The sequence below is a fragment of the Amphiura filiformis genome, chromosome 14 (genome assembly GCF_039555335.1).
Source record: "Amphiura filiformis chromosome 14, Afil_fr2py, whole genome shotgun sequence".
In the NCBI taxonomy this organism is placed as follows: Eukaryota; Metazoa; Echinodermata; class Ophiuroidea; order Amphilepidida; family Amphiuridae; genus Amphiura; species Amphiura filiformis.
This window is the reverse complement of record NC_092641.1, coordinates 59,565,477-59,589,806: the sequence shown is the minus strand read 5'-3', so window position 1 is coordinate 59,589,806 and position 24,330 is coordinate 59,565,477. Positions and strand designations below refer to the sequence as shown.

At 37.5% G+C, this 24,330-nt stretch overlaps 1 protein-coding gene across 1 annotated transcript; it reads right to left on the bottom strand.

Annotated features, from left to right (window-relative positions):
* Positions 1–19: 19 nt before the first annotated feature.
* Positions 20–21,681, bottom strand: LOC140170378 (follistatin-related protein 1-like). The gene is made up of 10 exons (XM_072193752.1): positions 21,667–21,681; positions 21,512–21,571; positions 7,123–7,195; positions 6,836–6,933; positions 6,249–6,381; positions 4,447–4,616; positions 3,222–3,349; positions 1,887–1,999; positions 390–453; positions 20–141 (listed from the first exon to the last, which is right to left on the bottom strand). Exons 1-10 carry the CDS (start codon positions 21,667–21,669, stop codon positions 45–47), a joined length of 939 nt encoding a protein of 312 aa, XP_072049853.1. The 5' UTR covers positions 21,670–21,681; the 3' UTR covers positions 20–44.
* Positions 21,682–24,330: the final 2,649 nt, after the last annotated feature.

The window sequence follows — 24,330 nt, the reverse complement described above, 5'->3', positions numbered from 1 at the left end:
GTGCTCCAACCCATGGGACATGGAATACCAACTCATACAATCTACTAACCTGGATCATATTCTTCCTGTGCATCTGTGCCAGCAACCATGTCACCATCACAAGCATTAGCTGTACACACCCAGTTACCGCAAGCACACACACTGAAACAAAAGACATTGTCATCGTTAGACAAAATTGATCAAGCAATCCAAAATAATCTCTAAAATATTCATTATTGAAGTAAACAATTTATCTACAAGCATAAGTCTATCACTAACTATTTCGCAGTAGGCCTATTTTTGTTATCATGGTTATAACTAAACACCCATACAGGGGCACAGTCAACTCTCTGATTAAATTTCCCCTTCCCCCCGTCTCTCTCTCTCTCTCTCTCTCCCTCCTGACTTACCACTCATTGCACTTATTCTGCATCTCCTCACCATCAGCATACTCTCTGCCTTCAAGTGAACACACTGCGAGTAAAGGAAAACAAAATGACAAAATTAAAATCAGTGTGTGGCGAGTCTGAGGTCTGGATTTTTGTTACGATACGAAAGGCAGCAGCATTTATGCTGCACAGTGTTTTCTCTGTGCCCAAATTGACAAAGCCCTCAACGCTGAACTGAAAATTGCGGTGAAAATTACAGACTTTGAAGCAACAGCAAACCACAGCAAAAGTCATCAGAATATAACACTGTCCTTGGAACCGTTTGCTACGATCTCCCCTGTTTTTTCCACTTTTAAGCAAGTGGTAGTAAAGAAGCAAAGTTTCAACTATATAAAAAATTTCAAATGAGAAATTTGGCTGTCATTGAGCACTGTTACAAAATAAATAATTCTATCTTGATTTCGTCCAAAGTTAAGTCTTTCAAGACAGTGTAGGGTTATAATCAATAGAGGGAATGCATCTTTTCATCCTTTGGCTTCCAATAAATGAATCATCCCCATCATCTGCACTGCCCAAAATTGTTTCAATGTAGTATTAAAGGTACATTCATTAATTCCAGGGAAAGTCTTCAAATATTTAAAAGTTGTACCTTAAAGGCACATTCATTGATTTGCTCATCCGGCGATCATAAAATTCATCAAAATTCAGTTTTTGGAACCTTTGTCATTGTCATAAATGTGCTAACATAGCCTGCTAGTGGTCCAGCCGAAAGCTGTGTATTTAAGACAAAATAAAGCATTTACATATGAATCTGTAATTTATATACTGACAGTATATAAATTAGCTACATGTATTTGAATTGGGCTTCAACTTCGTTGATACTGCTGTTTTCATCATTATTTGGCAAATATTTCATATCAAAATTACCAAATGACAATTTGAATGACTTATCCTTCACTTATAAGCAATTTATAAACAATTTCTATTTTTTTACACGTGCACTGGGATCACTGAATCTTTAAGGCGATGGATTTTATGGTATGGAAAGTTGTCAAAGACCTGGAAAATGCAATGCTTATAGCTAGAGGTGTCCATGTTTCAATCGCAAATGCACTATCCGTTTAGACAAATCACTAACAGTTCAAATGTAAAAAAAGTTGTAATGAATGGTGACGTTCATATCCTATGGCAAATTAAATCCATATTGAACGTCTCCAATCACTAACAAATCTATCAAATAAGGACAGTCCGGTGAAAATATGGTGTGCACTTTTCAAATTCTGTGTGCACTTTTTGAAAATAATTTCAAATTGTTTTATATAAGGGTCCAGCATTTGTTGTCATCCATTGTTTTCGTGTGTTTTTTTACATTCGTTTAAACGGTTAACCAAACGGATTATGGTCCGTTTAAATGGATAAGACAAATAACTGTTATAAACTTACACCCCTACTGAAATTGTTGATACAGACACCAATCTCAAACATATAAATAAACCACTACCTGAAAGTGAAACTTACTTTTAGTTCCTGGCTGAAAGTCTGGTCTGAGACATGTTTCAAATTCTTCCTTGTTCAGTCTCCAGTCAAAATCTGCATCAGCCTCTGTCAACAATGCATCTACACACATACTCCTGGAAATACATAGATACAATACATATTGTCAACAAAATTGAAACTTTCAACAGTTTTATTTGATCTGGTTCAATGTCGAATATGTCAGACATGATTCAAATTTGTTAGCTATACTATTACTAGTATAGGTAGCAAATGATTTATTTGTTTGTTTTAAATAATCTTCCCGCAGGAACTTGACAACGACCCATAATAGGAGAGGGTTACGGCTCGCACTACCCCCATCCCCGGTCTACGCTAAGCTGGTCCAACTATAGGCCAATTTCTACAAACTTATTATAGTTATAGTATGCCCCATATTTGTAAATCAAAATTTGGCTACTTGAGTGTACTTATGCCTTCCTCACGGTGAAACTGGGGGCCGTCGAATTTCAGCCTGGCCCAAAACCCCCAAAAGGTAAATCCAACACTGCATGGGGCAGGGTGGCAAGTCAGTCCCTCCCCTGCTCAGTCGACAGAAATATTCTGACAAATTTTACAATTTACATTTTCCTTTTGGTCTATTTTGACCATTTTGATCCATTTAGTATTAAAATGCCAAATAGGCAGGCGCATTTATCTTGATAAAGCCACTATGTAAGTAGATCTGTGAGACGTCCCTTTGTATATCCCTTCTTTCATCTCGAGCTTGAATTATAATATTATTATAATTCCATCCTTTCTCTATGTAGGCCTAAATCATAAATATGAGTGCTAGGGGTAGCTCATCTGATGCATGGAAAAAGCATAAAACTTGTTAGCTGGATCAAAATACCGGGAATAAATTAACCAAACATTGTAAACGGCATATGCATCTTCCTTTGGCACGATTTTAGGAAACAATGGTCCTCAATTTTGTTCATTTTAGGATGGAAATGACATTTTTTGTTTGCGCACGGTCCCGGTAATGTTATTTTAGTAGCAGATCAGTGGGACGAATTTTCACATGCTATGTGCGCACTTTTTAAAATATTTGTTCGCTTCTCCTGGTAAAGGAATGCTGGGGACAGCTCGGAAAAAAACTTCGGTTACAGTTGTGGGGAGGGGTGTCTGCTATCCGATGAGCCAGGGGTGGCAATCATGTTGCCATGCCCAGGTGCCAGCAAAAGGTGAATCAGGCCATACCAGCAAAAAATTACTTCTCAACGCCCCCACCTGAGAAAATTGTCTAGCGACGGCCCTGCATGGGTACCACTTTAGCATGCGAGTGAACCCCCCGGGGTTTTAACCAGTACGACTTGCCTCATAAGTTGGTTGTCTACCTCTGTGTTCTCATCTTGTGCGGTTGAGTTACGTACTGTCTCATTGTGTTCAACAAATCTCATGAATTCTGTATTGTCAATCACTTCATCACCACTCTCATCAAACATCTGAAAATTACAACAAAAATAACAAAATTATTAAATTCAGAGTTTTCTTGGAATTGGACAATGTATGAGAAATGGACAGATGGCAGGAGAATTTTAGGGCCTTTTCACAATAGGTAGCCAAGGTGGGAGAGGAAAGACTTGAAATAAGTGGACTATAACCAGGAGCAATTTGTTTTTGAACATTGCTCCTGGTTCACTTGGATGTTAACCAGGAGCATTTTCTGAAGAAATGAGCAATTTTCAAATAGTAAATCCTTTTACTGCATATACAATACAGCATACCAGCACTACTGCATCAAATTCAAAACTGGAACCAGGAACAATTTGTTTCAGAAAATTGCTCCTGATTCATGTGTATTTTACCATGAGCAGAAGCAATGAGAGCAAATTTTCTCCTGGCACCAGCTAATTTCAAGGCTTGGGGAGAGGTTAGACCTGCCTGAACTTATTTTGTGCAAGTTTAGACCTAGGCCTACTATGGAGATTAGTCCTATAACGATGGAACTTTTTGGTATTTACATACCCTGTTCTATATTATTGTAGATCCTGTTAAGGGCAAATACATATTAGATTGTTGCAGTTGAACTTGTTGACATTGATGGGAGCAGCGTTCGAAATAGGGCCAGTCAGCCGGCCATTGGCCTGTAACTTTTTGGCCTGGCCGGTAACTTTTCTGACTGGCATCTAGTTGCCGGCCCGGCTGGCCGGTAACTTTTTAAGATCAAGCCCGGCTGGCCTGTAACTTTTTGAGGCATATTTCAAACACTGGCTGGGAGTAAAGGAAGGTAAGAAAGTAAGGGATCCCTCCTTAAGTCTAACCTCTATAGTTAGACCAGGTTCCCTATCACTAAACTTTTAACCCTTTGTAACTCAAGTAACCATTCGTAAAGTTACGAATACCTAATACTAGACGTAACTTTACGAAGGGTCCCTGTAGTAAATCCCTATTACTTACGAAGGGTACCATTCATAAGTATGTTTAGTGAAATGGAACTTATGACTCGTCATAAGTTACAAATGATTTTGAGACTTACTTTAGTTAAATGGACCCCTGGTCTTGTTTTGTACATACTGAAATTGAGTTTACAAATACTTACTGTGAAGTACTCGTCTACAACATCCAGGTATGTCTTGCCTCTCATGAACCAGCCATCAGCCTGCTCCTTGCTTTCTAACCATTGTACAAGCTGCTTGTGGAGAACATCTCTGTCTTCTTGAAAGCACATTTGTGGCCTAGCTGGACGAGCATGGGATACTGTTGGTGCAGCTATTTATAGAAAAGATAAAGTAAAGTTGTAATTATACGTGGCCGTACACTACGAATGAGCCGTAAAGTCAGCAAATTGTATTCCGAGTTACAGTGCAATATGTGTGTGAAGGTCGTATTCATATAAGTACCTCAATTTGGTGTGACAAGTACCTCATTTGAACACTGTTTAAACCAGGTGCCAAAATGTTAAAGGCGCCTGAGGAATTTGTGAGTTAGAGTGGGCGGATAGCGGGAACGGTGCAGTGGTGAAGCTTTATGGGGGTCCAGGGGGCAGCGCCCCCTGAAGCTCCTGGATTTTAAGGTGTTTTTTAAAACACCTTAAAATCCAGGAGCTTCCGGGGGTTGGTCTTTAAAAAGGCCCAGATTGAGTATTTTCACCCCTTTTTTGTTTAAGATTTATGTGAAAAAAATATTAAAATTACTGTGCGCCACTTCGTGTGCCACTTCAACTGACTCCAAGCGCCACAAGTGTCGCGCGCGCCGCCAGTTGAGAAGGCCTGGTTTAAACCAATCAATAATCCTATTGCTGAAGAGGATAATATTATTTCTATAGAATCCTTAAATAACTCCAGTCTTTGTTTGATTTTGATAAATCCTGTTCAAGTGGTGGGTTACAAAGCATTGTATTTTGTAATGTCTAAATATGTATAACCAACAATTAACAATGAGAGGACATTGGGGATGATTTGAAATGACTGCCAATTATGACTGTTTGATATTTATTACCAGTAATGTGGAAAAAGAGACACATGTATACAACCGAAAAAAGTACCATTTCGTTGAAAGAGCAGAGTTCAACATACCATAACCCCGCTTCTGGATATCGTTTGAAGTCAAATGATATATGCCATTTTAAAGCTTATGATATATATTTTCTAAACACAGAATAAAACAAAATTGAATGGGCCGACTTTAAGGCTGATTCGTCGTGTCCGGTCACATATGAAGGTCACGATCTGCAAATCACTTTTTTCAGGGTTGCCAAATTTGGCACTTTGAAATGTTGCACAAACCGACAAAAATTCTCTCAAAATATAACTACATGTAGTTAGAAATCAATTTTAGATATCCATTTTGAGACAAAACTGATTTAAATTATGTTATTTGTTGTGAATGTTATCCAGAAATCTACTAAAAATATCATTATTTGTTATTAGTGTAGCAAAATTCACTGCAAGGGGGCTCAAATTAATATCTTCCACTCAAGTTCTAAAGTTGTCCAAAAGTATGAGTCTGCAAGACCGCAGTTCAAAGTTGCATAATTCTCACTTGCATAAATCACAGGTTTGACAAACTTGCTTGGAGTTAGTGGCATTTCTTGTTGTCATCTTTGGGAAATAGTCTTCCCCTCAGTCATTATACATCAAGAGAATTTTTAGCCTGCTGATGCTAGACTTGGATCAAGACTGTGTATGTAGCGTAACTGAAAAAATATGACAAAAAGTGCATCACCTCTTCCACAAATCAACCTCTCACACAAGACATGGCGCAGTGAGTATTCAATTTGTGACAGGCTTCATTTGAGCTAACAAGTAGCTTATTATTTAGTATATTATTATTATTATTATTATTATTATTATTATTATTATTATTATTATTATTATTATTGCAGAATTCTTTGGTACTCACCTTCACAAGGACCAGCTTTTACTTGAGTTATTTTAGTTTCTTTTATACAAGCTGATCTGTGTAGCTCACATTTATTAGGATATGACACACCATCTGAACCACATATTAAATGCTCAATAGAGTCATCACATGACTGAAATAAAACAAAAACATTACTCATTATGTTATTTACGTTTCCGGGTCTATTTAATATTATTTCAACGTTATGAATTGGTGTCATTCTCTCATAATTATGCAGGGCTGCCAACTTATTGGAATTTCTCGGCGTGAGATACATGTACCATCAACAGGGGCGTACCAGGACAGAATTGTTATTTACCAACGGAGGAGGGGTAGGGATAAATAACTTTACAAAACACACTTAGTTACAGTAAAATCATGACCCCTAAACGCACTAACTACATGTAGAAGTTCAAAAACAACCCCTTTTCTAGATAACAGGCATTTTTACACCTAAACATTATGAGTCATGCAATTTGTGGTAATTCATTCCCTCAAAACAACCCTTTTTTCATGTTTTTCAGGTCATGCATGTGTAAAGTATGAAACTTGAGTGGCCCCCCAGGGTATCCATCCACCCATGTTACCTGCAAACATTGACATGAAGGCTCTTGTTCTTCAGTCACTATACATTCTCTTCCTGCGCCACAAAAGACTCCATCACATGGTCTTACTACAGGCAGGACTGAAAGAAAGAGAGAAAACAACAATGTCAGCAGTTTTGTTTCAATACTTTTCTTAAAGTTACTTCACTCTAAGGTGACAATGAAGAAAAACCTCAGTGTTCTACAAGACATGGGATTTCCAAGTCCGTCAGGATGGGGTTTTTTTCTGGAAGAGGCTTAATGACATTAAAAAATCACAGAAAGCTTACCTTCTGGAATGGGTTTGGTTTTATATCCTTTCTTTATTTTCATATGACTTGCTTTTCCTGACTTTTTATTTGGCTGAAAAAAAAGAAGAAAATCAAGCAAGACATAATTATTTTACAAGAAATCAGGTTTGGCATGTTTAAGGGAAACAAACAAAAGGTAGAATTGTACAAAATAATACATGTAGATAGACAATAAAAGAATTCATTACCAACACAAACCCAGAAAACAGTTAATGACCCCCCCACACACACACACACACCCCCCCTCACCTCCCCCTCCCACATCCACACTGAATACTGCACAATGCAACCCAAGATACTCACCAACACATCATTGTTGTATTATTTTGTTTCCATGACATTTTGCTTGGAAATAAAAGGTTGCAAAATTAAAGGAGGATTTCGTGATCCTAGCATCCTCTTTTTATGACATTTTCAGTAGATATCCACGAAAAAAGCTTATTTCCAAAATTTCAGTTGATTCCGATTTTGCGTTTGCGAGTTATGCATGATTATGTGTATTACACTGCTCCATAGACAATGTGTTGTAATTTCGTTCTGGTGCACCAGAACGAAATTCAAATTTAGCGATATTTTTGCTAAACGAATTAATCTGCAAGAAATATTTGGTACATAAACATTATGTAGCCAGAGGTATCCAGTGGTGTAAAAATCTCAACTTTTTTTTGGGAAAAGTGGGGGGATGAGGCTGTGGATCACGAAATGCCCTACAGTTCGGCAAATCCGTCAAAACGAGCATATATACCAAAGCGGGATGTACATCCCGAGCGGGATGTATAAGCGGGAAGTACATCCCGAATGGGATGTATAAAACGCCATGCTTACAACCGGGCGCCCAGGGCCCGCGTAACTCATTTGCAGTGATTTATTCCAGGACATTTCTAATTATTTATAGCCTTTCTTGCAGCACATGTTCTCAAACGAGATGGAAAGCAATTTATTTTTATTTTAAAGATTATAATTAATATATTTGTATGCAATATCAGATTTAACAGGGACTCAAACAGAAGATAGATCAGCCAAACAATGTTCTCTCTTTGGAAAAAAAAAAGTGCAACGTAGAACCTTCCCCCGTTTTCAGCGCCCTGAGCAATGATACTATATATAGAACCTTAAAAAGTTACATAAAGCATAAAGACTCTACTTTCTAGAGTCTATGCATAAAGAACCTTAAAGATTTAAATAGGCCTAGGCCTATATAGAGCGACTTTCAATCTAAAGTTCAAATTAATTCAAGGACTCACATCGCAAAGTTAAGAAAAGTGAAAAGCAGTAGGCCATATGGTTTTTTTGGATAAAACCATTTGCTTGGCTAAAGAAGATTTCTCTTTTTGATATAGAATCTTTGAAGGGTTCTTAATGTTCCATCTTTAGACAAGGAAATGCTTTATTGTAGAACCTGCAGGCATGGAACCCTTCAAGGGTTCTAAGTAGAACAGGAAAAAAGTTTTTGGCAAAAAAAATACATTGTAGAACCATGACTCATCTATATACTGATTTTCATTCAATATGCTACCTACATGTAGCCATAACCATAAAACTGCTAAATAATAATAAAACGTAAAAAATAAAAATAAAAACCAAGAATTGTGAAGCGGATGCATGAAATTGCACTAGATATATAACATGGGCATAGGCCTATCCTCGATATTGCTCAACATTTAAAGATCTTACCAATTTTAAAACGTATAGCCTACGTAACACACATCATGGTTAGGCTAGGCCAAAAAATGGCCAGCCTAAAAATGTTATCTGCATTTTTGTCTAGTCTAAAATATCTAATGCATTTCAAATAAACCATGATGATAACTTAGTCAATGAAATAAAGTAAAATTTGACGAAAATTGTCAAATATAGGCTAAAAGTATACATGGGGATCTCAATTTGCAAATCTTATTTGTGTAAATGGTCTAGATATGTTGCGAGCGCAGCAAGAAGGAAAATGTCCATATTTAAGTGTTTCCGTACTGTTTTCCTAAGCCTTTTTGAGCGTTTTATTCAAAAGGGGCCCATGAATGTTTGCCAAGTCGCTTGCCCACCCGCTCCTCTCGGCTTGCCAAAAATTGCTTGCCCCCACCTTTGTTTCCAATGGATATTTTATTGTGAAATGTCATTGTACAAGGAATATCTATTCTTTTTAATTTCCACATAGCCACCGAATGAAAAGTATTTAATTATCTTTGTAATCACTCAAAAAGCATTTTGTGTGAATTTTACATCCGAACTATTAAGTGCTATTAAATTTTTATGAGCCTTTTTATTTTACATGTAAAGTCTATGGGGTGACGATTAGAAATGGACGGCAATATTGAAAAACTCTCATTTTGGGCCATTTTAGACACTAAAATGCGCATAAAAAAGAATAGCACTTAATTCGGATGTAAAATTCACACAAAATGCTACCTGAGTGAGTACAAACATAATTAAAGACCCATTCAGTGACCCCAGCGCAAGTGCAAAAAATTAAAATTGTTTATAAATTGCTTAAATGTGAAGGATAAGTCATTCAAATTGTCATTTGGTACTTTTGAAATAACAAATTTAGCAAAAAAAAAACGAAGAAAACAGCAGTACTGACGAAGTTGAGCCCCATTCAAATACATGTACCGGTAGCTAATTTAGATACTGTCAGTATTTAAATTACAGATTCGTGTAAAATGTCTTATTATTACACGGCTTTCGGCTGAACCACTCGCATGCTGTGGCACATCTATGACAATGACAAAGGTACCAAAATCTGAATTTTGATGATTTTTTACGATCGTCCGGATGAGCAAATCACTGAATGGGCCTTTAAATACATTTCATTCGGGGCTATGGCAAAAACAAAAATGTCCTATCTTAATGGTTATGGAACAAAGTTGCCCCCCTTTCAGCTCGCCAAAAATTGGCTTGCCCCCCTCCCCCAGGGCTCATAATAATTATTACACAGCCCCTTAGTGTAGGCCTAACCAAGAAAATCATGCATTTATTTCAAATCGTATACGTGTTTCAAATCTATATTAAAAACACACCTCATTGCATTGAAGATTCAAACATTTTGGCTCAAGATTGACATTAAAATTTGGCTTCCTATACCATTTTGGTGAGCCACACTGGGGTGCCGGGGGGGTCCCCCCACAGTCAGAAAATTGTGCAAAATAGGTCACAAACACCCATTTTGCCTCTATTTTATCACTATTTTTAACTTCACCTAGGAAATATCTTTCAGGCCCCCCCCGTTCCTGAGCCTATAAGCATCAAAAAGATATTTAAAATATTACAATTATGAAAATTCACCAAATGACGTCTCAACACATGCCCTGTGCTGTAGAGATTGGTATGGTGTATCAGAGAAGATCTTCTCTGGGTGTATGTTGTGTTCGAATTTCAGCGGAAAATCCGAGCAGCTCAACTACCAAAAAATTGCAGAGAATATATCATAAACTTGAAGGAAAATGGTACGGAGCCCCTAGGGGGACATTATAAAAAATATTTTACAGTACAAAAAAATATTTTTCATTTTAACAATTCGCATTAATTCGTTTGAACGAATTGTTAAAATGAAAAATATTTTTTTGTACTGTAAAATATTTTTTATAATGTCCCCCTAGGGGCTCCGTAAAATGGTGCTTTGAATGCATGATATTTTAACAATGAAAAAATGGAGCCGAATTCCTCTGTGCCTTTTAACATTTTAACGCATAAAAGAATATTGGAACTTGATTACTGGTGAGATCCCTTAATTTAGGCCTAGGCCTACTAAGAGCTACTGGGTACGGTGGGCAAAATAATTTACTGGGTGGGCTAAATTAGGCCTAATGTCCTCGCAATTTTAACGGAAGGGGCTATGCAATACTTTTCTGTGAGTTTGATACATTCCTACATCTGGTGTTCGCTCTATTCAATGCCAAAAAAAATCCCTCTGCCTGCTAAAAATTGATTGCCTCCTCGGCCTGCAAAAAAAAAAAAAAAAAAAAAAAAAAAAGACCTTTGCATACATTGACATTTTCTGTAATTTTCAGTTTCTAATTTCTTTTTATAGCTTAGGCCTATAATAGGTATAAAGCGTTTTAAAGTGTATCCATAATATACATGTATACCCCCTTTGACTTGCACTCTTTCCATTTTCAACTTAAATGTTGATAAACATTTTGAATTTTTGTTCAAAACCACATGAATTTTTACTGACTACATAATTATAATGTGTCGTCCTACAAAAAATATTGTATAGCGAGTAAAAATTTACTTCGTTTTGTCAAAACGCAATCCAAAAATGTGTAGGTCTAAGCCTACATTACTGAACAAACCTGCATGATGAATCTATTCAACAAACTTAAAAGTTGCTTGCCTTGCACAGCTGCACCCCTATACCAAAATCCTCCCTTGCTTAACAAAATCCCCCCAAACAAAAACAACAACAACAGCAACAAAACAAAACAAACGAACAATGAAAAACCAACAATAAACAAACAAACAAAAAATTTGAATGAAGTAGGCCTAGATTGTGCGTGTGCGATCTGTGCGGTGCGACTTGACTGATCAATATTTAGGCCTAAAGTTGCATGTGTCAACCATTTTTACATCCGAGATCATATCTTCAAAACTGTTTTATCAAATAAGCTCTGTTTTTTTGCAAATGATAGATAAAAGTTGTGACTTTCATCTTAACACTGAATGATTGTTGGAAACACATTTTATAATGTCGCCACATTCGTTTGGGTCCGCCTTTTCTGCGACAACCTAACTAGGGAAGCTCTCTGGGACCCTGAATTCTTATAAAAATGAGTTTTTTAACGTAAAATCCAACTTTGAGGCTCTATAACTTTTTTTTGCAACGGTAAACCCCTTTTTTCCCACGGTTAACCTATGGGTAAAATTTTGTAAGGAATCGATTAAACATGGTTAAAATTTTCCGAAACCATGAACAAATTTCCGCCAGCGTGTTTGTCACACCCTACCCTGGTAATGCGCGTTAGTTAAATACGAACTGCCCACGTGTTTCATTTCCAAATGCGCCATATACATCCCGATTGGGATGTACATCCCGATCGGGGTATACATCCCGATTTGACGGATTTGCCGAACTGCCCTAGGTGACTTTCAGATAGTATTAAAATCAGAAAACTATCATAGGCCTATAAATATGGCAAGCCAAGTGTTCCGTAATTCGATCAACTTTGTTTATCCCAGGATCTTTGGGTTTTTTTTCACATGATATATAGGCCTGACAAAACTTTTTTTTTCAAACTGAAAAACTTTAATCTAAATACTGAATACTTGTCGTGATAAACCAAGACGACCGAGTTTATCTGAGAAAAACTAACAGATATTAGTTTTTCTCAGATTATATCAGATCTAGTGTTCAATAGTTTAAAAACTACATACATATTGAAAAACTAAGTTTGTGTGAGAAAAACTCCATTTATTATAAGAAAACTAAGTACGGTAACTTAAACTATTGGCCACTTGGCTTGCCATACATATTAAGGAAAAAACAAGTTCTGCCAGTTGGACTACAAACTTTGTTTATCACTTCTGAGGGGATCCCTTACAGGCAAACCATATGTTTATCTTATGTATTCATAGCAAGAGGTGAAATATGAGTCCAACATAGGGCAAATAATCAGCCCTGTCATCTGGGAAAACCATGGCCAACTTGGCAAGTTTACTCATTCCACTTGATCAGATCTGAGATGGCAATTATCACAGTGGGGTCACATAACTACATGATTTTGACAAAACCATGCAACTACACAACATCATGAAAATTTGCTTGGTATCTACAAGTTCAAGTGGATGAACAAGTGGGTTTAAACAGAGACCTAAGAAAAATGAGACCACAACATATTAATGTTTTGGAATATCCCAGAGTTCAGTTTTAAACCCGGGTTTAAAGCTGTGGGTACTACTCATCTTTCTTTTTTTGGTAAGGGTATATGAACCTGTCCCGATGGGGAAACTGTTTAGCATGGAGTGCAGATCTTTGGTAACTGACAATTGATTTTGGGGGAAACTGAGAACTGATTTTCAGTTGGGCAAAATAGGGGCTTCTAAACTAAAATATCTAAGTTATAGGCCTAAAATTGGGCCAAATAATAGGTTATTTAAAAGGAAAAGGATGAGCATTGGCTAAGGAAGATTTTCAACATTGGAGGGGGGCTGACATTTTTTTGGTGGGTGGTATCCCCCCCTCGGAGTCAGAAAATTGTGCAAAATATATGTCACAAACACCCATTTCCCCTCTATTTTATCTAGGATTATTGGGGCTAAAAGGTATTCTACCCCCCCCCCCTCCAGTTCCTACGCCTATGATGAGGTATTGGGTATTAATATTCTGGGACACCCTATAGACCTAAATACTGAGCCTACATTCAGAATTAATAAACCTTTCAAAACCAGGCAAAGCCTGAAAATTCTCATGCCTGAAATAATGACAAAATTATAAAAGCATTTTTAAATTTTTTTAAATCATGAGAAAACTGTCATTGCCAGTCACCTAATGACTTCCTGAAAAGCCTGAAATGTCAGCGGGACCTATTTTGCCCCAGTTCCTAAATGTTGGCTCTCCGTGCCGCTGCACACCCCTAACAAAATGAATGTTGAGTGCCCCCCCCCCATCGCCAAACTAAGTGTCATATAATATGCTGTGATTGTTTCCTTTCTGTCTACCAGATGACTATGGTGACATTTTGAATACAATGAAGACCACTAACTGCCGGCCTTCAAGGCAGGCTTATGCTTCAAGTTCAACATACTAGTAATCACATAAGTAGGCCTGCAACCTGATCAGTTTGTATCATGTCACCAGGCCCATAGCCAGGATTTTTTGTGGGGTGCTGATCAGGGGTAGCGTTAACCCCCGATCGAGATTTAATTTTCACCCCATGTATTTAGATTTTCTACAAGCTCGGGAGTGAAAAACACGGAAATCAACCCCGACTTCTTTTCGGCCTTAATGCTACCCTGGTGCTGATTTTGTAAAAGTGGACTTTATTCTGGGGGGCAATTTTGTGAAAAGTGTGTCGCATCTTCCGCACGGCCCTACGGCTCTGCATTTCACAGATGATCTACATGCATGTATGACTGTATGAGGCCTATATTGCATTATGTATGTCATCAGCGAACCCACAAAAGTAGGAAAAATCAAGTTTTTAAATCGCATTCAGACAGTGATAATCAAGGAGGTTAGATATAGAAAGGAGAAGAAATAGATTACGTAACGCATTGAAACCTTGTGCCGATTTGAAATCTGACAAGCTATTCATCGAAAGGTACCTTTTGTTTGGGACAAAGGGCTTCCGCCATTAAATCGGTAAGCTGACCCGACAGTGTATTAACGCTTTACCTAGCAGGCTACTGTCAATAAGTGATCAAATGCAAGTCGCGTGAAAGCGCTTAATGGAACGTAAAAGTACCTATTGTTATACATAAACCCAAGGGTGTGATTGAGTAGCCGTAAGCACAAAAGGCACACATTAGCCGCTAATGCATAGTTCGTTGTCACCCCACTGACATTAGGTGCTTCATTTAAATAAATTGAATGCGCCTGCTGAATGATTACACAGGAAGGCTGCCATGTCTATAGTACAATAATGGTATTAAATAGCTACGTCCCGGGAGCTACGTATGCATGTAACATATAATAAGTATACCGGTATATAGGCCTATATGAAAGTTGTTTTACAAATTGAGATTTTATTTTATTTTATTTTAAGAAGGAGAATGTCATAATCAGTGGCGTACTGAAGGCGGGCAGCTCTTCTGTGAGAGGTCTTGGGAGGGGATGAGGTTGGAGGAGGGGATATGAAGAATGAGAGGGGACTGGAGGAAGAGAGAAAGAGGAAAAAATAAAGAGAAAGAAATGTGACTGACACTAACGCACCCCTCGGGGTATGTTGTGACGCACATATTGAGTAAATGACCGTACCCTGCGTCACTAATTGGTTGGTAAATGACCCAACCATGACGCACATCCCCCGGGGGTCCTAGGGTGGGTCATACAAGTGACATGTGTATAAGCCTAATAAGTTACTTTGAGTCTGTGATTATACTCTGTTTCAAGGTATGCTACCTAAGGGGCTGAGCAAATATTATGAGCATTGGGGGAAGGTAAAATTGTGGGGGGGGGGGAATTTTTTGGCCGATCGAAAGGGAGGTTGGAAGCAATTTTTAGCAAACCAAGAGGGGGAACAAGCAATTTTTGACACATATGGGGCACCATTCAAATAAAATGCTCCAAAAGGTTTATAGAAAACAGTACAGAAACGCTTACCGGTACATAAGCAAATTTCCAAACATATATCTAAACCATTAAGGTTTGTAAATTACAAAGGGGTGCAAAGATTTGGCAGACCGGAAGGGGGGGGGGGGCAAGCAATTTGGCAGAGGGATAAGCATTTTTGCAATTTTCCCCTCCCGGGCTCCGTATAATTATTGCACAGCCCCAAAACAATACTAGGCATGCTAGGTGGGACTAGCAAATTATGTATTTACAAGAAAATAATATTGAACTAAAATTCTGGATAAGTATAGGCCTACGTTGATAAAGAATTGGTGAAAAACCCGGGGCTTGAATTTGATACATAAGGACTCGGACTCGGACTCGAACATTGAGGACTAGGACTCGGACTCCGACATCAGAAATTGGCAGAGACTCGGACTCGGATTTGGACTCGGACACCAAGGACTCGGACTCGGATGACGAGGACTCGACTACAACACTGATTTTTCGCTAGTCAAACTAGTGAAAACGTTCCAGGTGAGCGAAAAATAGTGTAGTGTTGAAGTTCAACTCTTTTTCCAAATCTGTATATTTCAGAAGAAATCATCAAAAAACTGACCAAATTAGTATTGACTGTGGTATACCATGTTTGAGACTAATTCAACAGTTTTTTGTTTTTGATGATATCTTTGGAAATGAATCAATTTGGAACTCCTAATTTCAATTATAATGTTAATGAGAAAATAGGATCTTTCATTTGATATATATGGTGATTATCATTTAAAATAACAAAACAAAGGTGCCAAAAGCTGAATTTGATAAATTTTACAATCCTTCAGATGAGCAAATCATGGAATAGGCCGTTAAGGAGCATTTCATGATCCACAGTCTCAACCCCCACTTTTCATTAAAAAGATTTTTATACCACTGGAAACCTCTGGCTAACATAACGTTTATGTACAAAACAACTGATGTAGATTAATTTGTTTAGTAAAAATACTGCCAAATTTATTTGTATTTTGTTCTGGTACACCAGAACAAAATGACATTCACAATACAATGGTTATTTATGAGCAGTGTTATACATATAATCATGCATTTATAACTCGCAGACGCAAAATCAGAATTTTTGGAACATGCTTTTTTCTTGGATATCTACTGAAAAAAGATAATCGGATCAAAAAACCTCCTTTAGGGACCGTTCATTATTTATAGGGGAGGGGGCCGGGGGGATTTCAAAATTGAGTTCATAAAGTTACACAACCCCCTATTAGCAGCATTTAAAATTACATAACCCCCTATTGCTGCCAAAAAAACGCCCCCCTCACATCGAGAAATACATTTTGCTGGTATACCATGGCCGGATTCACCTTTTGATGGCCCCTGGGCATGGCAACATGATTGCAACCTCTGGCTCTTCATATAGAAGACACCCCTCTCCTCACAATTGTAATCCAAGTTTTTTTCCAAGCTGTCCCAAGAAAATATGCTATTTCAGTGCTAAAATGTATCGGAGTCACCGAGCCAGGGGAAAAAATTTTCAAATCGTCCCACTGATCTGCTACTTAAAGAACATTACCTGGACAAATGCGCTTGAAGCACGCGAAAAAAAGAAGCTAAAATGAACAAATTGAGGACAATATGTGCCCTAAAATCATCCCAAAGGATGATGCATATAGGGCTTTCACAACTTTTTGTTAATTATTTTGTATTTTGATCCAGTATACAAGTTGTATGCTTTTTCCAAGCACTCATATTTATGATTTACACTATAGAATGGATGGAATTATAACTCTCATTTTTGAGATTTGTGTTCAAGATGAAAAAAACACCAGAATTTACAAGGGCACGTCTCGCAGATCTACTCACAGAATGGTTTTTCTGAAATGAATGCGCGCGAAGCACGCAGCAATTTGGCATTTTGATACTAAAAAAATGGGGTCAATTTAGGGTCTAAAATAGACCAAAAGGAAGATGCAAATCATAAGTTTTGTCACAATACATTATACATCTGTCGACTGAGCAGCAGGGGAAGGGACTGACTTGCCACCCTGCCATACGGCTAATGTGCTGATGAACAGTGGCGTAGATTTCTTTTTGACATGAGGTGGTTGGAAAAAATTCTTGAAGTATTATGGTGAGAGAATAAGTTTATGACACAAATGCGTGCGAAGCGTGCAAAAATATTGCCATATTGAAGCTAAACTCAAAATATGGTGCATGAATACATTCGCGCGAAGCGCGCAAAAATTGACATTTTTGTGGCTAAAATAGCCAAATATATATATGGTAAATATTATAGTGAATTATAATCATAGTGAATAATTTAATATTAAATTTCACCTGACCCCCCCTATCAGGAAAAATAAAATCACATAACCCCCCCTGTTTGTTAAAGTGAAAATCACATAGCCCCCCCTACATTTTTCCCGGCCCCCCTCCCCTGTAAATAATGAGCGGTCCCTTAAGACTCTGGCTTATTGTTTTTCATCTTTTTTGTTTAGTTTGATAATGATCATAATGTAGGATTGTAGGTCTATTTAAATGGATCTTCAGCTTAATTTCACTGAAGTAGGGAAAATGCACTGAATATAGAGGGCAAAGGGATCATTTGGTAGAGAGTAGCACACCACACATTCTCATTGTTAAACCCTTTGACAGGTGGTATTATCATTTATGCTATTATATTTTATTCTACTTCAGGGACACAGGGATGACACATGTCGGCTTTGCTATCTATAAATATTTTCAATACTTTATGAGTACGGTACTGGATTTTCTCTAAAAAGTCAATCTGTATAAATGTGGCACTACTGCTACTACTAGATGGAAATGGTTTGAAAATTAAGAGCAATAATATTACTATTGTCAAGTTCGAGGTCATCATTCAACTGGTCTGGTGGTAATTGGTTTTAGTACCAATAAAATACTTCTACACAGTGTATGTGGCCTGAATATTTTTTTAATTAACAGGGAATTCTCACAAATTGTCAGCCAAAAATAACTTGCCCCACCCTTTCGATATGTGTCACAATACCCCCCCCAAGTGTTCAATGTGATACAAAATTAGTGCTCCTCACATCTCATTTTACATTGTATGTGTGGAAACCCCATAATATTCTGTTTATTAAAATCTCTTGAGTGCAGCGAGCAGGAAATTTTTCCTTTTTTCTCGTTGGTGCGCTTATTCAGGGGAGCATGTTATTTGGAACTGGCAGAAATTTCTTCGCTCTCATAATTTAAGTGCCAGTGCCAGTAGTACCATACCTTTCATACAAAGTTGCACTAGTGGACGACTGTTCAAAGTTTTTTTTTTCCAAAAATATTCCATGCCATCCCTGAAATCTAATGGTGTACAATGTACCCCTTACTATTTTTCTACACCATTTTAGGGTGTAATCTCAAAGATGTGCCTCAAAAATATGTATTGTGCCAAAAGTTGCCCCCCCCCCCTGACAAAAATGCTTGATTCCCTCCAAGTCCTATAAAAAAAGATCACATCACATGTGATGTGTGTCACAAAGTTATTCAATATTCAGTACAGATTTGTTTGATACAGATGATACAGCATAGATCTTGGGATGGTTAAAAATATTTAAACTAGCTACAGATTCGATCAGCACTTAACTGCAATAATGTTCTTGGTCTAGGCAGGGAAGTGGTCTAGGTGATGATTTCATCAACAAATTAAAGATAACTATCACTTCAATTTTCACTGCCTTGGTATCAGAAAATATGCAAAAACTTCCCACTGCTGCTACAACCATGACCATAGAGACAGCCACGTATAAGATTAGCCAGAAGCACAAATACCGGTAGTGTAGATAACCAAAACAGAAGGGATGGGATTTAACACTACTCCCAGCACGTATCTCTACCATTATCAAAATACCACTACATTGCAAACCAACCAAACTGGTAGTCCAATATGCATGGAGGAGTTCATACTTCGACATGTCAACATTTTCTATTTCAAAAATTATTGTACAAAACCTGTGCTGTGAAATTTATCCAAAGTCAATAGGCCTACTGGTACCGGTACTCATGATTATATTTTTTGAAATTGGTAATTTTTTGTTCAAACCTGATTTTTTGCTGCTGTAATGTTTTAAAATACATGTCCCAACTTACAATAGATTCAGGCCTGTAACCAGGATTTATTTGGGGTGCTGATTTTGAAAAAGTGCACCTTTTTTCAAAATTGTGACCTTTTTGGACTAGGGCTGGGGGCTGATTTTGAAAAAATGGACTTTTTTCCAGAATTTGACAGGAATTACGGTATTTATAAACCATTTTTAGACAATGAATTCCATTTTCCACTTCCATGATAGGGGCCTACATTTGTATAAGGCAGAGTAAAAAAAAATACATGTTTCTCATCCGCAGCCTCAGTTGTCAGGCTATCGGACATAGTGGATGGTATCGGACATAGTGGATGATAGTGGAGGCTGGCTTACACTATCAGCGCCCTCCTCCTTTTTTGAAGATTTGTCAAATTTCTTTTTATTTTGTAAACTTTCAGTTATAACTTGTTGAAAAATATGTTTCAGAAGTTGAAGCTTATTTTAACAGCTTTGTAAATGCATAATACATCATTTAAGAAGAGTTTTGTGATCACTAGAGGGGCCTACCTCTCAATACAACAAAATAAAAGGGCCTCCTCCTTTTTCTCAGATATTAATCTGTATGTCGAATACCCAAAATATGGTGCCAAGGTATATAGTGTCGTTTTCCAATAAAAAATAGAAAATAAAAAGCCCCTCGTCCTCCTAATTTTCAAAAACCCGGTCCCCGGACGAGAAACATATTTTTATTTTTACTTGCCTTAAGGCCCCGAACAATCGATTTTGAGTTTCCCGTCACATAATTTTTGAAAACAAGTGAGGTAACTTTTTCATTATTCATTATTCATTATTTTCGTGACTTTCATTATATGACAAAATGCGAGTGTAAAACACGTTATTTACCGCTCACTCACTCAAAGGATGTTTAACCAAAGATATAAACTTGCAAAGAGGCTGCAAGGTCAAAATTGATACCAATTCCTTTCTTTTTATTATCATTATACGTCGTAAAAATCAGCAGTGTCCAAATTGAAATCAAAATACGAAACAATTGCAATTCATGAATTGGTAAGCTTTACAACTTCACTATCGAATCTTGCGCCAACAAAATTAAAGGGGAAACCCCATGCGTGTTTTGTTGATGTTGCTGTCTTGCAGCAATGTCATAAACACAACAGAGTTGAAATATATAATTTTTTGCTCTTTTTGCATATTAAATTTAATTTAAAACTATGTCGAATACTATTTAAAAATAAATAATTGATCAATTGGGAAAACAAATATAAAATTAACAGTATTAATATATTTCTTTAATTACCACAAACAACGATATTGTGCAAAGTCACAAACAGCACTGTAGAATAAAAAAATCAGACATTGAATTGAAAAATATTTTTGTTCGACCGCATAGTTCGTGCAACAGTGTCACAATAGAGCAGAGTTGAAATATATAAATCTTGCCATTTTTGTACAGTAAAATAATGTAAAACGATACCAAGTACTATTTTAAAGTATATGATTGATATTTATGAAAAGAAATCCAAAAATAACAGAATCAATATATTTTTTTTTAATTCGCACAAACACCACTATTCATTGTGCGATTTCGCGAACAGCACTGTAGAATCATTGATCTGCCAATGACAGCATTAGTCTTTCAGTCCAGTATATGATACGCACGTGGAAAAGGACTGCGACGTCAACATATTTACAAAGCGTTGCGAACCGGGCCTACAGGATCTAGGCTATCACTATCACACGCCAATCAACCCGCCGCAATGAGTTTACTGCCGGTAGCGAAATCGATGTTTTGAATTTGATTTTTCCACTAAAAATGCACGGCTTTTCATCGCTTTTTTGGCAAAAATGATAAGTTTTATTTTTATTTTTCAAAATCGCAATAATGAATTCAAGTGCGGGCCCGAAAATGAAGTGCGGGCGGGCGACGGGAAACTCAAAATCGACTTTGCCACGCCTAATAGAAAAGTAACAGGAGCATACGAATCAAGTCTGTATTTTATGTGCACAGCACTGCAGGACTACATGTACGAACATCTTGTCACCTAAAGAGCTTTATTTTTGAAAGAGAAGATAAGCTTACCTTTGCAAGTGTACAGCCTACAACAGCGAATAGTAGAACACAGATTACAAGTTTACTGGCCTGAAATCAACGACAAGAATAACACAGTATTGGTGAGATATTCAAAATAAATTGAAATATGAGTTTTAGTGCGAAATAAAGGTCGAGAAACTTACCATTTTTGCGACTGATTTCACTTTCACCGATGCACCTGCTGAAGTACTGCGGAAAATAAAACAAGTGTCAAAAGTTTATCACTGGGTTGCCGGTTTGAGATGCACTCTGTGATTTTGTTTCCCTAGAATGTCATCGCTGCAGCCCTGGTTGCAGCGCGTCTCTACCATTTAATTTTCAACACGCTTGCCAAATCAAAAGTTCAAAACCATAGAAATCAATATTACTTACATGTATTTGATGATCCACAGACATTCACAGAACACAAATACATTGTTTAATCAGACTCAACATGCATGATACAGTTTTTACAACAACAACAAAAACAAAAAATGGCAATTGGCCCAAAAAAATTTGGAAACTTATTTTGCACACAAAAAGCATTGAAAATTTGGCACGTTTTTGAGAAAATTTTGAAAAAAAAACAACCTTTATGAAATTTTTGAAGAAATTCAGGGCCTTTATGAAATTAATGTCTGAAAATGCACCCTGACTAAAGTCTCAGCTAAATGGCTGTCACAAATCCCCATTCCACCGTTTCCACTAAGAACCCACCCTCCAGGCCTAATTTATAAAGGAGTATTGGGCTATTCCATATAAAACATGCACCCCCCCTATAGAGGGCAACGGAAATCCAGATTTTTTGGTGGTCTTTGGGGCTCGGAATTCCAGCCTATTCTACTTATGCTGTTCCAAATTCCAGCCTATTTTGCCTATGCTTGGCGCAAAATTTCCAGATTTTTCCACCGTTTTGTTAGTCTGAAGGCATAGAGGGTTTTGGAATTCCAGGTTTATTGTGTTTATCCTTGGTTGGATTTCCAGACTTTTTTGCCTCTGGTCAACAAAATTTCCAGATTTTTCCGCCGTTTTGTTAGTCTGAAGGCATAGAGAGTTTTGGAATTCCAGGTTTATTGTGTTTATCCTTGGTTGGATTTCCAGACTGTTTTGCCTCTGGTCAACAAAATAATCCACATTTTTGTCCATTGAGGTGCTGGAATTCCAGATCGTTTTATTAATAATTTGTCGGGATTTCCAGCCTTTTGTGCAATCAGGAATTCCATTCTCTTCCAGTTCAATGCAATTTGTCATTATGTATACGCATATGTATGTAGGGGTTCTCCCATCCCCACAAGTTGGTGGTGGGTACTAGTTATAATCATCATGATTGACCGCCCAAGTGATGACCATGACAACCAACTTTCTTGTTGAGTAAGCCCTAATTATTAATAGGAAAGAAAAAGAGCAAGGTACATCAACTTGATTTGGAAACAAGTCGCAGGGTGGCGAATCAGACTCCTCCCTGCTCAGTTGACAGATATGTTGTGACAAAATTTACAATTTGCATCTCCCTTTTGGTCTATTTTAGACCAAAATTAACCCTAGTTTGGCCCATTTAGTATTAAAATGTTAAATTGCTGCGCTTTGCGCGCAACTCGATAAAGCCATTCAGTGGCGTAGTTAGGGACAGGGGGGACAGCTGCCCCCCTTTGAAAAAGTCTTACCACCCCCCCCACCTGTGGGATGGGGTGGCCGCCCCTGACATTTAAGACTTTTTGTGTTTCTGACCAAATTGACATTATATTTTGCCATTTTAACCTAAAAAGTGCCAATTTTTGCGCGCTTCGCGTGAATTTATTCCATTTTTGTACCATATTTCACCAGTTTAGCTTCAATATGCCAAAAGTTTTCGCGCGCTTCACGCGCATTTGTAACATTAACTGATTTTGTCGCCAAAAGGTGCCCCTTAAAATTTGTCTTGCCCCCCCTTCCCCCACTGAAAAAGTGCTGGCTACGCCACTGAAGCCATTCGAGTGACAATCATGTTGCCTTGCCCACAGGACCATCTAAAGGTAAATCCGGCCATATACCAGGTCATGATATGATAATTCACATTTTAGGCTATACGCTGTAGAAGTGACGTCATAATCGGGTTTTTAAACTGAAAATTCTCATGCCTGAATAATAGATTGAATACAATACCGCTCTTTTCAAAGAGACTAATCTTACAGGTGCAAGTGATTAGCATTTCTTTGACATCTATGGTTCAATGCATCGGTACCGCATGAACGTTGTAGTGCGGGGCGATATTGCCAAAATTGTATTCATCTATTGCTATGGTAGTTAATCCGATTAACTACGTCACTTCTACGGCGTATACCAGTTGAAAGACATACACCCTGTATGAAATACATTACTTTAGTCTCTCACACAGGGGGTGTAGATTTCAAATGAAGTCAACCCCCCCCCCAAATGGTTGCCCTGAAAATAAGCTGTTTCTTTACTCAATGAAAGTTTAAACAGCTTAAAGCAAGTGCACTATCTTATTAATGAAAACAAGTTCACAGAAAGCAAGCGCACTTCGCGAGGGTTTTATTTTCGCTGATTTCGCAAATGGAGTTCCATCCACGAAATTAACACCTCACGAATATATATAATAATGTATTGCAAGTATAGGACAAGACATAGCATCGCAAAAATAACAATTGCAAAAATGTCTCTGTAACTCCAAATCGCGAAAATAACTGTACGCGAAAATTACCACTTATAAACAGTAATTACCAGGAGCAGAGAAACTCTCTGGTTGGAGTGATGAGGTTCAACAAAAGTCAATACTATTACGTAATTGTTTGTTCATGGTACATTGTATAGTGCACACACACACAGAT